This window comes from Photinus pyralis, unplaced genomic scaffold, assembly GCF_008802855.1.
Source record: "Photinus pyralis isolate 1611_PpyrPB1 unplaced genomic scaffold, Ppyr1.3 Ppyr1.4_LG6, whole genome shotgun sequence".
Lineage (NCBI taxonomy): Eukaryota > Metazoa > Arthropoda > Insecta > Coleoptera > Lampyridae > Photinus > Photinus pyralis.
The window spans coordinates 15,114,230-15,126,255 of record NW_022170663.1 but is presented as its reverse complement, the minus strand read 5'-3'; the positions used below and the strand labels follow the sequence as shown (position 1 = coordinate 15,126,255).

Here is a 12,026-nt window from a genome sequence, read left to right as displayed (position 1 = left end):
TAATTCGATTGATTGTTGCAGTGCTGGTTATTGAAGGTGACGATTCAGTTTTAAAGATGGTAGCGATTCAATCAGTAATCATGTATTTGTGTTGTGTGTTTAAAAACATACCTAGGTCGAGGCCAAGGTTTCCATGATAATCACATATATCTTAGATCTGGATCTAGACCCTTTTTAGAAGATGATCTTGTATCTAGATCTAGATTATATTATAATAGATCTTCCACTAGTAGATCCAAAGATCAATTTTAATTATTTACGTTATAAATGTTTTTAACATTGGAGGAGTAAATCGTTGTCTATATTTAAAGAATAAAATACTGTGTTCCATTCAAGTTTTTGGGATTTAGTGGGAATAGTCATTAGCACAACGGGTGGTTTAGCTTAGGGGGTAGTATCGGTAATTGTTTACAGTACAGGGTGAGTCAACGATTGCGCGGAGTAACTTAATGCTTTGAAGATAAGATTTTTCGATAGAGTGCTTTTGTATTATGATGTGGTTGAATATTTTCCACATTTTAAAAATATTTGGAATTATACAGGGTGCGCCCCTCGGTGCGCCCACAAAGTAGGGCGCCCAAATGGTACATTTTTTTAAATAGAACCCTCTGTATTTGAATACATTTTTGAATTCTACGTGTAATTGTACATCTTTTTTATTATATGGTTAATATCCGAAAATCTAGTAGTTTTAAAGATAATTCGATTTTTAAGAAAAATTGGGTATTTGCAAGCCTTAGTATATTGTTATTAAATTATTACTTAAATTTTGATTCCAGGTTTTATATCTTTTATCCCGGGTTAAGTAAAAGTCAAATAAATACATCTACTATGAAACATATAAAATATAGGCTTACAGGGTGTTTTTTTTTGGTAGGTCCAAAGTTGCAAAACTTCATATTAAAAAATCTCACTTTTTTAACTGGAACACCCTGTATATTTCTCTGTCATCATTTAGATCCCCGAAAAACCTTCAACTTTTGATAATAATGTCCTATGCCTATCTCTGATAGTTTTCGAAATATCTTGGTTTTCCTGGGTTTTATATTCTAATCTTAAATAAGTTATATGTAATTTACATAATAGTGAGGTTGACATGCAAAAAAAGGCAATTTTTATCTATCTCGTCCAAAACGAAAATCATATCGATTAATTTATTTTTCAAACAATTTATTTTGGTCAAAAAACTGGAGAATAAGTAAAAACATTTAACTATAAAGCAAATTTAATTTAACTCCTAATGTCATCCAGTCAGTGATATTAGTTTCATTTTTTTTCATATTCACCTCGTTATTATGTAAATTAGAACTTATTTCAGATTAAAATGTAAAAAGTAGAAAAACCAAGATATTTGTTTATGTTTTTACTATCAAATTTATTCTCCAATTTTTATAGACTTAGGTAAATGAATTATTAGAAAAATGAATTAATAAATATGATTTTAGCTTTGAACGAGGCAGATAAAAATTACCTTTTTTTTGCATGGCCACCTCACTATTATGTAAATTACATATAACTTATTTAAGATTAGAATATAAAAACCAGGAAAACCAAGATATTTCGACAACTATCAGAGATAGGTATAGGACATTATTATCAAGATATAAGATTTCTGGATGAGCGAAATGATGACAGAAAAATATACAGGGTGTTCCATTTAAAAAAAGTGAGATTTTTTAATATGTTTTGTAACTTTGGACCTAGAAAAAAACACCCTGTAAGCTATTTTTTTAATGTTTTATAGTAGATGTATTTATTTGACTTTTACTTAACCCAGGATAAAAGATACAAAACTTGGAATCAAAATTTAAGTAATAATTTTGACAATATACTGACGCTTGCAAATGCCCAATTTTTCTTACAAATCTAATTATCTTTAAAACTACTAGTTTTTCGGATATGAACCATGTAATAAAAAAGACACGTAGAATTCAAAAATGCATTCAAATACAGGGGGTTCTATTTAAAAAATGTACCATTTGGGCGCCCTACTTTGTGGGCGCACCCTGTATAATTCCAAATATTTTTAAAATGTGGAGAATATTCAAACATATAATACAAAAGGCTCTATCGAAAAGTCTTATCTTCAAGGCATTAAGTTACTCCGCGCAATCGTTGACTCACCCTGTACAACTGATTCATGGGCATGCCGCCGCCAGGTCTACCCGAATTATCCGAAAAACACGTTATTGTTATGTAGGTAAGCACACCACTTTGCCTTAAGTAGTAATTCAGATGTAGGCGGTTATTATAATTTTCAAAGAAGGACTTTTTCGCATCATTTTTCTTGCTGTTTTGCGAATTTTGCATAGATAAAAGTAAAACAAGAAGGGGTTACACAGAATGAGATAAGTACCTAAGCATTTTCCGAATAAGGAATCAAATCCACCCATGTAAATTAGATTTACCCTCGGATTTACCTATGGAGGATCTATAAAGGATCTAGATCATTTTAGGACGATCTTGATCTAGGTGCGGATCTTTGATCTGGATCTAGATCTAGAATTAAAGGATCTTGCCCAACATCGGTCGCAGACCGCAATTATCTCGCTGCCACCTGTGTGGTAGTCTGGAGTAGTCACTGGTATTCATGTGGTAGTCTGTGGTATTCATGGAGTAGTCTCTTGTAGTCTTTGGCAACTGGTAGTCTTTCGTACAACATTTTGCTCATGTATTACCCCCTCGGCAAATTCCGAGGTAAATTCGTTGCTTAAATTTCGCGCTATGAATCAAATAAATCAAATTAAGACTGAACAGGGTAGTCTTCGAAGCTTCCGAAATACATTAAGAAACAAAGCGCTATTGAAATCAAACGACGCAGCCAAAGATTGGCGTCATTTGTACCACGGTTTTAAGAATTCCATTTCACTAATCGATTAATTTATGGAGAAAAATCAATCTTCCGATTTCTACAACCTGTAATTTCCTATGGTATGCAATGCCTTCAAATCCCAACAGTTCTAAAAAGTTTTGAGCTACCCTCACATATTTTTCTAAAATTAAAATGTCTTCCTTATTTCTCCAGAGCTTGTGTTTCTCCAAAATTTCTCGTAGTACATTTAACTCGACATTTAATAACTCAAAAACCTAGGCAATGCCGTGGATTTCATTCTTGTGTCAGGGTTGCTGAGAACAAAATTACAGAATTTTGAATGTTTGGGGATACCTAAACGAAAGATAGAGCTCCAGAATTAAATGTTGACAATTTCTATACGAAACCGGTGGCCGCATTTTTTTAAGAATTAAAAAATGTGCTATTGTTTGCGTTTTGTCCGTCCGTCCGGATTTTTTTGCAGTAGGTAGGCTATAACTTAAAGGTGTGCCAACGGCCATCAAATTTCGCTGTCTAAAAGCCCCCCCCCCCTCCTCGAATTATTTCCTGACATGTTGTTTTTGAAAGTAAAATATGCATAGCTTTTACACACGACAACTAATTGGTCTCAGATTTTGCATACGCATGCCTTTAGTGGTGCTATGTTAAACTTTAGAGAATGGGGGGGGGGGGGTATTCCCTTATACCTCAAGAACGGATTGTCGGAAGAGGGTACCCACAAGGGGCGATTGAGACGTCTGCAAGAAATATGTCCATTGGTGATGTCAAAACAAAAGCTATTTCGGTTTTTAAAAAAATGCGCTTTATCTGCACAAGAGTTGTGCACAATTTATACTTGTTTTCTATTAAATGCTTTTAATAAAATATTATTTACGCGATTTCTTAAAGAGAACCGATCGTTATTTTTTATACAAATCAAGAACAAAATTACAATACCTTACATATAGCACTATCTGAACACGATGGTTTGTGCGACACTTCCTCTAGAGGAAAATGGATAATAGATAGTGGAACCTGGATCTTCAGGAGGACTCACATTGATGTTTTTAGGATTATTTTTGAGATTGGCACTCCTGCTGTATTGTATCTGGCGTGTAAGTTTGATGTCTACCGTCAGTAACTTTCGCTTTCACAATAAAATTTATCAGCAACTGCTACTGATGAGAATGATTGACAAAACGTGTCTTTGGCTTAAGTCAGATCAGACCGTAATTAGTTTGTTTCCGATACTTCACTCATTGTCGACGCGTAACATTCAGGTAAAAAATGACCCTACAAATTTTATTACGAACCACTTCCATGACTTTGTAGCCGAAAATCGAATGCTGCTATCGCTTCATACCCGAAAAGAAAACACCACGTATACACCTGAACTATTCGAAAAAAACTCCATTCAAGTGCTCCCTTTACAGAATCTCTAGAAACAAATTTAAAAAGAAATGCAATTCTTGCTTTACTTGAAACGCATATTTGTTTTGGTCCCAGAGAGGCTACCAAAAGGTAACAAATTTTAAATTGGTAAAATTACGGATTGAGTAAGTTATTTATTGGTGTATACCTGAGGATTAAAAAAAAAGTTTTATGATCGATTGTAAAATATCCACTTGCGCTTATAATGTGACCCACTGGAACACATTTGAATCATCGGGGCTAAGTACAAATTTGGAAATTCGTACACAACTTACCCTTGATGATGAAACACGAAACCCAACACCGGTACACTTTTAGACGCGAGTAATTTAAACGTGACCGATGCCAACTAACCTGCATTCATAGAATAACACTTAGGAAGATACTTAACGAGTGTACAGAAATAATTAATTGCGATTCTCGAAACCTTATTCGAAAAACCGCGTCGGAGCGAAAATTCAAACTTCGAACCGATCGCGGCGTTACTGCCGTATAGTAAAACGAAACTTGTTTAACGAGATTGAACTGTAAATTAGCATAATCAACGGCAATTGTGTTTAAAGATTAAGACAAAAAAAAACTGTGGGCGGGTGCATTTCGCGACGGCCGACCGATTTGCACGTCGACACCCTGTAGATCGATGACGCATTAATTACCTCAATTTTCGATTACGTAAAACCATTCGAGATGAACTCATTTAATGAGACGATAAAGTCTAAAGAACAGGATGCGAGGTCTTCAAGTGAACATCTTGAGAGCATAAAACTGCAAAATTATAGGTCGTAATGTTGAAACAATGTGTGACAGTGTAACGAAGAAATGAAAATGTCCAGTTAGACCTTATTTAACGGGAGAATGGGGATTTGTTTCAGAATTAAGTTGGCCCTTTTTGTGACTAAAAACAATTTTTATTTTTGAAAAATCTCTGAAAATAACTGAGATATCACCGAAAAACTGAAAATGTCAAATGTATTCCGAAAAACTCTCATATGGCACCCATAAGAAATAAGAAAGTAGTAGCCTGTAACTTCTACATCTAGCATGTTATGGAAATTTGACATTTTCAGTGTTTCGGTGATTTTTCAGTTATTCCCAAAGATTTTTCCAAATTTCCAAAAGCGTTTTTTTAGTTACAAAAAGGGAAAGCTTTGCCCTATCTCACACCGTTACTGAGATCCCAATCGGAAGTGATGAATTTGAACCACCCTGTACAATAGAATTTGTAAATGAACGGGAAAACATTTCCAAAATTTCCTATACATTTGCCAAAATTTGTAATCCATTTAACACCCTCAATTATTTCTAATATCCGGAATGAAATGAAATGAAATGAAAAATGAACCCCCTATGCCTTGACGAAATATTTCCAAAATTTCCGGTACAATTAAAACATTTTTTTAGAAATTTGCAGAATTTGCTACACATTTTCAACACATCTCCAAAATTTACTCAGCACATCAAGCATTGTTTAAACATTCTAAAATCTTCCAAAAATTTCCTACGCGTTTCCGATAAACATAAAAAGATTTCACGTTTCAAAACCTTTCGAAAATTTTAAATTTTTTTTACCAAAATTTCCTACATTTTTCCGAAATATATACAAAATTTCTCCACATTTTCAAAACATTCCCAACCCAATATATTTTAAAACATTTCTAAAACCTTTCCAAAATTTCCTCAACATTTGACGATTCCAAATATTTCCAAAACATTCTCCAAGCCTTTTTTTATTCGATCAATACCAAGGGTCAACGAAAAGAAAGAGATTTACAGTTTCCAAAACCTTCTAGATTTTCCACATATTTCCTACTAAATATCTAGCTAGCGAGTGATTGGCTCATAAGAAGCCCTCGACAAAGCATGGACGAATCAAAACTCCAAACGAAGCGCGTCCAATTCAAATAGATGGATGGTTATTTCTTAAAACTTAATTAGTACTTTTGAGACAAATTTCTATTAATTACGGTTAATGGTTTTCCGCTGGATGTCACCTCTTCCGATTTCTAAATCACACGCAAGTTCCGGTTAAACGTTTAGGTACCAATTTTGATACTGGGAATACCTACCGGCAAATGCACATGAATTTTTGTTGCAGTTGCGTAACAAACTGGTACATCATTTTTAATCCGTTATAGCAATAAATTCCATTATATTAAATATAAAAATTCTTACATAATGCATTAAATGAACGCACAAAAACCTGTAGCAATTCCATACATCACTAAAAACAGGAAACGTGCCATTTTTAATGGACGTTTCCAGTTAAGTGCATAATATTTTATTAACAGTGAAACTTTTAACGTGTCGCAACACGAAAATGTAATGAAAGTAGAATAATTTTAATTTACGGCCCCCTTTAAAACCAGTCGCGAATACGCCTCTCCATATGAATTCCATAAAACACCCTGTATTAATTTGCGCTCGTTTCAGCTTGCAATATTCAAAATTACCCCACGAGAACGAAACGGGGTTAATTCTAATTATTCACCACAAAATACCACTGAGTCATTTTTTATCACAATCAACCCGGCCCTGTTATTTATAAACAGTCAGTTTTTTTTTCGAAAAAAAGTGCACAAAGATTTTCGAATTATCCTTTGTTATTGCCAACTTGATTTAAAACCTACACGCGCTTAATCGCTTTTATTAATTATTCATGAACGTAGGCGGGCAGCGAAAATGCTGCCCCTTTGTGTCTTTACAAATGAAAAAATTAGGAATCGGCCTTATACAAAAAAAAGTAGAAATAGACGACTAAAGTAACTGACCTTAATATTTATGAAGTCCCAGGCTGGTATCACTCCTCCACTAATACTCCAAATGATCCCGGTCACTTTAATTTAATTCTTCGTTCACACTTTATGCGGTCATTCATTCACTTTTATTTATAAAGTTCAATATTTACCAACAGCACGTAAAGCTCTCACACGTACACTACCATTTTAGATTATGTTTATGTTTTACCTGAAGTTGGCCCCGAGTCTTTGGGTTATCACGTGTGAGTGGCGGCACTGATTTGGTTACATATTTGAAATTTGCGGTGTTGCTTGATCGTGGAAATTCTCAACAGAATCTTGTAAAATCCCATTTGTATTCAACTTCGTGCATTAATGGCAACGTTGAAAAGTTCAGGTTGCGAAAGATCGTCCATTTTGCCCTAAAATTACATAACCAAAAATTAGGGACTGGTTTTGAGCTGAAATGGCAGCGGCACGAATCGGTAAATCTTCCATAAACTGGGCGAGCCTCGCCGAAAGGGTCCCCGAATCCCAAAAACATCTTTACCAACAATTCAAGTCCAAGTCCGACTCCTACCTGAGAAAGTGAGTGTTCGACAATTACTTATGTAACCCTCTCACCCCCGGCAATTTTAGAGTCACCTCTCTGCCAGAAAACGCTCCGGCCATCGACTGGACGACGTACAAAACACGAATCCCCATCAAAGGCATGGTCGACGATTTCCAACGTCAATACGAAGCGCTAAAAATCCCCTACCCGCCCAATCCCAAGGTGGCAGAGCTGGACGCGTTGGAAAAGGAAACCGCCGCCGACATTGAGAAATTCAAGCAGGAATCGTCGGCACGAATTTCAGAGTAAGCGATAATTACACTCGGAACGGTTTTTACTCGGCGAGTTTGTAGGTATAAGAAGCAACTCGCTTACATAGCGTCGTTAATTCCGATCGATCAAATGACAATGGAGGATTATAGAGATGCGTATCCGGAGACCGCTTTCGATCCTATCAACAGACCGACGTTCTGGCCGCACGAGCCTGAAGATCAGACGACTGCTATTGAGGAAAAAGAAGCGCATTAGTTTTAGTAAATTTTGCTAGTAAACGTTAAAGCTTCTATGAGAAGATCTAAATTGCAATTGTATTATTGAGTAAAGTAAATGGAAATGTATAATTTATTTGCATCATTGCTTTTTTCGGAATTAAATAATAGAGGAAGGGAATTTTGGTAGGCGAATGGACGCAAGAGCCCCTGCAGTCTTGCAACCCACAACACAGAAATTTACCGTTCTATTCCTAGTATATAGGCAATCCACCTTACGCTTGGACAAATTGCAAGCTTTTTCTTTCTCGCACCAAATTGCTTTTTTTTGTTTTGGTCTGATGATTTTGATTGACGCAAATTTAACGGTTAAATAAAAGGCTTGTGTTGAAGGTCGTTGCAAAAGCTACCCTATTAATATTTAAATTCAAAAATTACAAAAAACAATCTGCAAGTATCGGGAAGGACTACCCTTAAAAAAGTATACAACGTTTGGAAAATGCTGTTGGAATAGTAACTTGAAATTTAAATACGTACTTTATTTATTTACAATTAATAAACAATAAATTTATAACAGTCTGAAAACGCATTGATTTATATAACAGATAAAAATATTATTTTTTTAAATATCAGACATTATTTTTTAAACTGTCATTTAATCAAGTTCCATTTTATTAACGAGCTCCTAGCGGGTTTATAATTTTGTTGTGTCTGTCCGTCCGTCCGTTCGCACGATAACTCATAAACGAATGGACCGATTACGATGAAATTTTGCAGGTGGATTCTTTATCAAATTTGTAGATCGGAGTTCGTGAATTGGCAATGTAGCCCAAAAAATAAAGTAGGCCCTTTTGACATCTCCGTTAGTTATGAACCGAATTGCATGAAATTCAATATGCGCATAGCTTTAGCCATATAAAACACAATTCCAAAAGTTGAACCTAATCGATCACCATTCACAGAGCCCTTTGCGCATCTCGACCATTTACAGACCGAATTGCAAACTTTCTTATTTATGAAGGTATTTAAATGAAATTTGGTACATAACCACTTGGAATAAAAGCAAATTTTACGCCAGTTTCAAAATTTCGTTTTGCGCATGCGCAGTGCCAACTTTCTGATTTATAGGGGGATTTAAATGAAATTTGGTATATAACCACTTGGAATAATCCAAAATTTGATTTTGCGCATGCGCAGCTTATGTATGGAGGCATTCAAATGAAATTTCATACATATACACTTTAAATAAAAGCAAAACTAACATCCGGTTTAAAATTTGGTTTTGCACATGCTATAGCCATACCCAGGAGCTCGTTTGCTATATTTGTTTAATTTATTATTTTTAGCGCACGAAAGGTGACTTGTATTTGCATTTGGAGGGTTGCTTGTAGAGCATTAAAAAAACAAGTGGAAAAATAGATATATTTGGTGCAACTCATCCTTCATTAGGATTTTCATTCTTCACCTTCTTTTCCTTATTCTTTTTGTACTTTTTTTTTCTTCGACACATCCTTTTACATGTACTCCTTTAATTTTCACTTGTCTACCAGTTTGGATTATATTTAAGTTCCATTATAAACAAATGAAAGTAAAACAAATGATAAAAAATATATTTGTAAATATAATATAATAGATAGGTACGTTTGTAAATATATGAGATTTTTGGGATTGACTAGGAACATTAGTAATAGGAAACACAATAACAGTTGGCCTATACAAGTACAGAGATCCTTAAGAGCCTTCAAGTTCCTTTTGAATTTGTTCAATAGTCTTTCCCTTAGTTTCAGGTATAAAAGTATAACAAAACACGGTGCCAATAACACAAATTCCGCTAAAAATATAAAACATCACGTCGCTTCCTATCAGAAGCTCAAGCTTAAGATAAAACTTAGTTACCAAAAATGCCAAAAACCAGTTGAGAGTGACCGCACTAGAAATGGCGAAGCTTTTCAGATCAGAACTAAAAATCTCGCCACAAATTGTCCACGGTAAAGGACCCAAACCCATTGAAAACATGATGATGAAAACGCCCAAAGATACGACCGGAAGAAATCCGAGCACGCTAACAATGTCGTCGGCGACAATCTGCCTGTCTTTCAGTGTGAAGAATAGTCCAAGGAAAACGGTTGAAACCGCCATGATTGCCTCAGAACTGATTAGAAGCATCCTCCGGCCGAGTTTGTCGACAATTAACGAGGAGATAAAGGTGGCGATCACTTGGAATGCGCCGACGCATATTGTGGCAATTTGTGGATCCACTTTCGCGCCGGACGACGCGAAAATATCAGGAGTGTAGAAAATGATGGCGTTAATTCCGCACAGCTGCTGAAAAAACATCAAAGCCAAAGCGATTATGTAGGCTTTGTAGCCGGCAGCTTTCTTCAACGAGTATGAAACCGAAAGGCTACTTTGCTGTGACTCCTCCAGTAATCTCAGCGTCATAATTTCATCGGTCACGTTATAATCGGACCCGCGCAAGTAGGAGAGACTTTTGTAAGCCTTATCGAATTGTCCCTTCTTCAAAGAGTAGAGAGGGGATTCCGGTTGGAAAACGAAGAACAAGAAGAAAACGAAAGGCACCGCAGCACAAATTGCAGTGTATAGAATCGGAGTTGCAAACTTACCTACGACGTATGCGAACAAAATGCCAACCGTTACCATGAGCTGAAAATAACTGCCTAAAGTGCCCCGAATTGATTTGTGCGCAATTTCGTTTATGTAGAGAGGTGCGGCTACACAACAGGCACCGGCTGCCATTCCCGAAATGAACCGTCCGAAATACAACATTAGCAAAGAGTCGGCCCAAATTATCAGCGACCAACCGACACTGAATGGAATTATGAGGGCGAGTAGGGCGGCCTTTCGGCCGATACAATCACAGATAATTCCAAAAGGGAATGATGTGCACATAGCGCCTAAAGTAACGAAGGAGCCGATCCAACCCATCTGGTCACTTGTGATCGATATGTTGTTGAAGTGGCCCCCTTCTAGGATTAATATAATTGAAGAGGTCCATGCCAGGACAGTGCCCGATGCAAATGCAGCTAGAGATGCTGCAAGTACAAGAATAAGATGAAATGAAAGTGGTGAGGGTTATCCGTACCTGTTATAGCAGCGACATACTGTGGTAATGATCTCGGTTTTGAGTTACTGACCGGGTACGTAATCGGTTGTGGCTGAGTGTTGGAGGAATGCTGCAAAAGCAAAGCAAAAATTTGAGTTTCTGTAGGAGCAATATGGTTAAACTTACACTTGATCTAGAGCTTCCACTGGAGATGCGGTAGTCATTGTAAACCTCCTCGTTAGCGTCAGCATTTACCAACAGCTGTTTATCGTTATTCATTCTAAAAAGTCGTCTTATCGAATTGGAGGAAAATTACGACTATTTATTCAGCAATTGTAAAATACAAACATTGGTATCGCTGCCACAGAAATCCTACTTGCCTTGAGGATGTGATAAACGTACAGCGCAGAGTTGTATCTATCTGTGGTTGGACGGTGACTCCCTCGGTACTGCGAAACCGCAAGCTCGCTTAAATTTGAATTTGCTTAAAGGGCCAAACGGGCCTGTGCTTGTGTGGATTATACCACAGATTTAAAGTGTTTAAATCTGAGATTATATTACAACAGTTCGTGGAGACTACAACAAAAAAAATTTCTTTGTGGTGTTTACAACTAATGAGCGAAAACACAAATAAGTTCAAAATGAGGTAAGAGTTCCACATGAGTCATATATTATTGATTGTAACAATAATTAATTTGTTTTTCTACTTGAATTACTAAAGTGAATTCCAGTTACATTATAGCCCCAACTTGAAAGCAACCGACATGATTCTTTACAGATTAATATGGAATAAACAACAAGAATTGTAACGTTATTAATTATTACAACCAAAATCCTTCTACCATCATGATGTATGGAAAATAAATTAACATATTCTACCAGATAAGTCACTGTAAACCAAGGTATAAACTATTGTGTTCTATTTTTTCTTCACAGTACTTTC

At 36.0% G+C, this 12,026-nt stretch overlaps 3 protein-coding genes across 5 annotated transcripts in view; 1 reads left to right on the top strand and 2 right to left on the bottom strand.

Annotated features, from left to right (window-relative positions):
• The window catches only part of LOC116173214 (tyrosine-protein kinase Src64B), a 91,733-nt gene extending 84,446 nt beyond the window's left edge, over nucleotides 1-7,287 (bottom strand). For all 3 annotated transcript variants that reach the window (XM_031490553.1, XM_031490551.1, XM_031490550.1), the window contains exon 1: nucleotides 7,012-7,287. The gene's annotated coding sequence lies outside the window, so the exon portion shown is untranslated. The remainder of the gene's footprint in view (nucleotides 1-7,011) is intronic.
• An 89-nt stretch (nucleotides 7,288-7,376) lies between these two features.
• Nucleotides 7,377-8,155, top strand: LOC116173221 (ATP synthase subunit d, mitochondrial-like). The gene is made up of 3 exons (XM_031490565.1): nucleotides 7,377-7,566; nucleotides 7,618-7,836; nucleotides 7,885-8,155. Exons 1-3 carry the CDS (start codon nucleotides 7,445-7,447, stop codon nucleotides 8,057-8,059), a joined length of 516 nt encoding a protein of 171 aa, XP_031346425.1. The 5' UTR covers nucleotides 7,377-7,444; the 3' UTR covers nucleotides 8,060-8,155.
• A 1,459-nt stretch (nucleotides 8,156-9,614) lies between these two features.
• Nucleotides 9,615-11,695, bottom strand: LOC116173217 (facilitated trehalose transporter Tret1-2 homolog). Its single transcript, XM_031490561.1, has 3 exons — nucleotides 11,270-11,695; nucleotides 11,123-11,213; nucleotides 9,615-11,072 (listed from the first exon to the last, which is right to left on the bottom strand). Exons 1-3 carry the CDS (start codon nucleotides 11,360-11,362, stop codon nucleotides 9,751-9,753), a joined length of 1,506 nt encoding a protein of 501 aa, XP_031346421.1. The 5' UTR covers nucleotides 11,363-11,695; the 3' UTR covers nucleotides 9,615-9,750.
• Nucleotides 11,696-12,026: the final 331 nt, after the last annotated feature.

What these genes read in the sequence shown, in the direction of transcription:
- LOC116173217 (XM_031490561.1), bottom strand. Translation starts at nt 11,362, where the DNA reads ATGAATAACGATAAACAGCTGTTGGTAAATGCTGACGCTAACGAGGAG. An exon ending in GTGGAAGCTCTAGATCAAGT is followed by an intron (nt 11,214 to 11,269) that starts GTAAGTTTAACC and finishes TTGCTTTTGCAG; the next exon opens with CATTCCTCCAACACTCAGCC. An exon ending in GTATGTCGCTGCTATAACAG is followed by an intron (nt 11,073 to 11,122) that starts GTACGGATAACC and finishes TTGTACTTGCAG; the next exon opens with CATCTCTAGCTGCATTTGCA.
- LOC116173221 (XM_031490565.1), top strand. Translation starts at nt 7,445, where the DNA reads ATGGCAGCGGCACGAATCGGTAAATCTTCCATAAACTGGGCGAGCCTC. An exon ending in TCCGACTCCTACCTGAGAAA is followed by an intron (nt 7,567 to 7,617) that starts GTGAGTGTTCGA and finishes CGGCAATTTTAG; the next exon opens with AGTCACCTCTCTGCCAGAAA. An exon ending in TCGTCGGCACGAATTTCAGA is followed by an intron (nt 7,837 to 7,884) that starts GTAAGCGATAAT and finishes GCGAGTTTGTAG; the next exon opens with GTATAAGAAGCAACTCGCTT.